The sequence below is a fragment of the Centruroides vittatus genome, unplaced genomic scaffold, assembly GCF_030686945.1.
Source record: "Centruroides vittatus isolate TY-2023 unplaced genomic scaffold, ASM3068694v2 contig_983, whole genome shotgun sequence".
Taxonomy (NCBI): Eukaryota; Metazoa; Arthropoda; class Arachnida; order Scorpiones; family Buthidae; genus Centruroides; species Centruroides vittatus.
The window spans coordinates 1251744-1255535 of NW_027122654.1; the positions used below are offsets into that span (position 1 = coordinate 1251744).

General features: G+C 32.0%; 1 protein-coding gene across 1 annotated transcript; it reads left to right on the forward strand.

Annotated features, from left to right (window-relative positions):
- The first annotated feature begins 1573 nt into the window (after positions 1-1573).
- Positions 1574-3385, forward strand: LOC136985969 (piggyBac transposable element-derived protein 4-like). Its single transcript, XM_067283388.1, has one exon. The coding sequence runs from the start codon at positions 1574-1576 to the stop codon at positions 3383-3385; it is 1812 nt and encodes a 603-aa protein (XP_067139489.1).
- Positions 3386-3792: the final 407 nt, after the last annotated feature.

Here is a 3792-nt window from a genome sequence, read left to right on the forward strand (position 1 = left end):
AGCCGCAGCGGTGGCGCGCGCGCGCGCTTCTTTGTTTATAATGGCGTTATTTTAAAGTGAATTACTTCTAATAAACTGAAATTTGATCAGAAATAATTTAAATTTTTCCATTGGTATTTTTAAATGTTTTTATAAAGTTTTATGACATCATCACATTTTTCTAAGTGAAAGTAAACAATTTGTTAGCCATTTTACTATCAGCTGATAGAAAGGGGAGTTTTTGAAAACAAAGTAATAAAGCGATTAGTAGTTTCTTCTTTTTGACAGTTGAGGACTAGCGAGTCTATTATTTTTGCTAGAAAAAACAAGCTTTACTACTCTGAGGTTAAAAATAATACAATTTCGTGAAATTTAATAAATCTGATGTCAATAAATAAAATTATTTATAGTGAGTTGATGTTTTTTAAGTTTAATTTTTGCATTTACAAATCAAATTACAGAAAATATAATAAAAATTTCATTTTTTATTACACCAACGAGTATTTTATTCTGTTAGATAGTAGAGAAATCGAGGATGTAATGACATTTTTATGACCATCACGCGATTGTTTTTTCTTCTCCCCGGCCATGCTGTTTTTGCGTTTTATATAAATTTTGTCGTTGATACAAGCGTCCAAGTCGAAGTTCAATCTTTCTATTTGACATTTAACACCTATGATCAAGTCACACCTGCGACTTACGTTGTTTATTTCGTACCTTCACGACATATTGATGTTACACAGTCCTTTTTCTAGAGAAATTTTTCTATTTCTCTTACGTTTTGCGAGGTATTTGGACCCTGTCTGGAATCTCACATGTACAATAGTACACATTTCAATAGACGATATAAAAAATCGCTTGTAAAATACATATGAACTATGCACATAAAAATGTAGCATCGAAAATGTTAAGTTTTATAAAATACATTTTTTCCCCTATATTTTGTCTTTCATGAATTGGAATATTCTTTTATTGCTGTTGGTTTAATACTTATAGATCATATGGGTTTTATGAGGGTTTTTTTTTTTTGTTTGCCGTCTTTTCAAATATGTATTATTGTTCTAAGAATGTAAATAAACTTTCAAATAAATGGTATAACTCTAGTACCTGTCTTCAGATGAATCCAGAAATGGAATGTTTTAAAATTTTCAATTTTTGCCGTAAAAACACTGAATGATAGGTAAAATAATAATTATAATTACTTAAATAAATAAAAATTTTATTGGAACTACTGTCATAAAACTTCGTAAGATGATACCAAACTACAAATAAATAAAATAAATCAATCTCCTGTCAAATTGTATTTTTTTAAATTAAAACTTCGATTCCCAAACAAGGTTAGGCTTGGTCTAGGGCAGTAATTATTGAGTCACGTGACAGAAAAGGGAGCTTACAAAAAATTTACCAAATAAGGAACCCTATTCACATATTTCCATATTTGGTAAATTTTAGTCCTCTCCCTTCTCTGTCACGTGACTTTTTACTCTGATACTATATAAGTGCAGTTTTTTCGCATTAGCTCGTCATTGTTTTTGTTGCTGTTTTTGGTTTCGAGTATAGTTCTTCTTTTTTACGATTGTGTTAAAACAGCGCTATGGATAAAAGTAATTTTTACTTGCTTTCATCTTCGGAGATAACAGAGATGATTGAAGATGATGATGATGTTTTTTCTTCGGAGGAAGAGGATGATATTTTGGAGCAGCGAAAATCGGACTCTGAATCTGAACAATCTTGTTCAGACCTAGACGAGGTTAGTACTTCTGGTTCATTTTTTATGGGTAAAGACCGTGTAACTAGGTGGAATAAGGAAATGCCCCTTCAAACTCAGAGGAGAGAGAAAGAAAATATTATAACTCATTTGCCTGGCCCAAATGGAAGAGCAAAGTTCGTCAAAACACCTTCGGAATGCTGGAAGTTATTTTTTGATGACGATATATTAAATCATATTGTCGAAAATACAAATAAGTATATAGAGAGAATAAAAGAAAAATTTAGCCGCGAGCGTGATGCCATCTCAACAAATATTTGTGAAATAAAAGCTTTTATAGGAATATTGTTTGCATGTGCGGTGATGAAATTAAATACAGTAAATTTGCGAGATATTTGGACCTCCGATGGTTTCGGAATAGAAATTATAAAACCTGTGATGTCAGAGAAAAGATTTAGTTTTCTAATAAGAGCGTTAAGATTTGACGATAAAGCTACTAGAAATGATCGTCGTAATACTGACAAACTCGCTGCGGTGCGAGATTTTTTTGAGAAATTTGTTACTAATTGCCAAAAGAATTATTACCCATCGGAATATTTAACTATAGACGAGATGTTGGAGGCATTTAAGGGCAGATGCCAATTCCGGCAATATATTCCAAGCAAGCCGTCAAAATATGGGATAAAAATTTTTGCCTTGACAGATTCAAGGACTTTTTATAGTAGCAACTTAGAAGTATATGCGGGAATGCAACCGCAGGGCCAATATTTCACAAGTAATTCTCCTAAAGATGTTGTGTTAAGATTATGTAAACCCGTAGCAGGCTCTGGAAGGAATATAACATTTGATAATTGGTTTACGAGTTACGAACTTGCATTAAAATTATTAGACATAAAGCTGACGTCAGTCGGTACTTTAAAAAAAAATAAAAGAGAAATACCGCCAGAGTTCATTACTTCGAGAAACAGAACTGTATTCAGTAGCATGTTTGGATTCCAAAAAAAGTGTACTTTAGTTTCATATTCTCCCAAAAGAAATAAAGTAACTCTCTTACTATCAACTTTACACCACAACAATAGCATTGATTCTTCAACCGAGGAAAAAAACAAACCCGAAATCGTAACGTTTTACAATCTTACAAAGGGAGGCGTCGACGTTGTTGATAAACTGGCGTCACGTTATAATTGCGCAAGATACTGCCGACGCTGGCCCCTTGTTATTTTTTATAGTTTGCTAAATATTTCGGCCGTAAATTCTCATGTCATTTATTATCTGAATAATAAACTTCCACAAAATCAACGCAGAAGACACTTCATGAAACTGCTATCGATCGAACTAATGACTCCGCAATTAAAATTACGTGCACAAAAAGAAAATTTACCCAGAAACATTAGAACGGCAGCCCTTCAATTCTCTAAATTGCAACATGAAACATCAGAATCGGAATCAGAATCAACAACAGCATCAACAGGGACATCACCGGCATCAACATCAGTAGCATCCACATCTGCGGCATCCACATCTGCAGCATCAACATCACGGAAGCGATCATCCTGTTCTGATTGCGGTTATAAAAAAGGCAGAAAGACGACAAATAAATGTTTTCGATGTAATAAATACATTTGTGGTGAGCACTCACATAATTTATGTAAGTCATGTATAGAAAGTTCAGAAAGAACAATAGAATTAGAAAGTTAATACTATATGAACGTATTCATTTTTTATATTACCTATTTTTCTGTATTTCTTTTATTTTCTGGGTTAGGCATAAGGGGTTGCTTTCAGTGACTTGCAAACAGGACCTTTTGAATATTGTCCAACAAATGAACGATATTTATAGATATATATATCAATAAAAATTGTTTATTTGTTGAATACTGCATCTAAAAAATCCTGTTTGCAAGTCACTGAAAGCAACCCCTTATGCCTAACCCAGAAAATAAAAAATTAACTTTTTTTGCATACGTTAATTATAATTCTTGCAATACAAGATGTACATAAAATTTTAGCATTGTATAATGTAAAATGTATAAACGAATAATAGAAATGAATATTTAAATGTATAAATAAATAATATATAATATAATTTTATCTGTATTACCAAT

Coding starts and splice junctions, on each gene's coding strand:
- LOC136985969 (XM_067283388.1), top strand. CDS start 1,574: ATGGATAAAAGTAATTTTTACTTGCTTTCATCTTCGGAGATAACAGAG.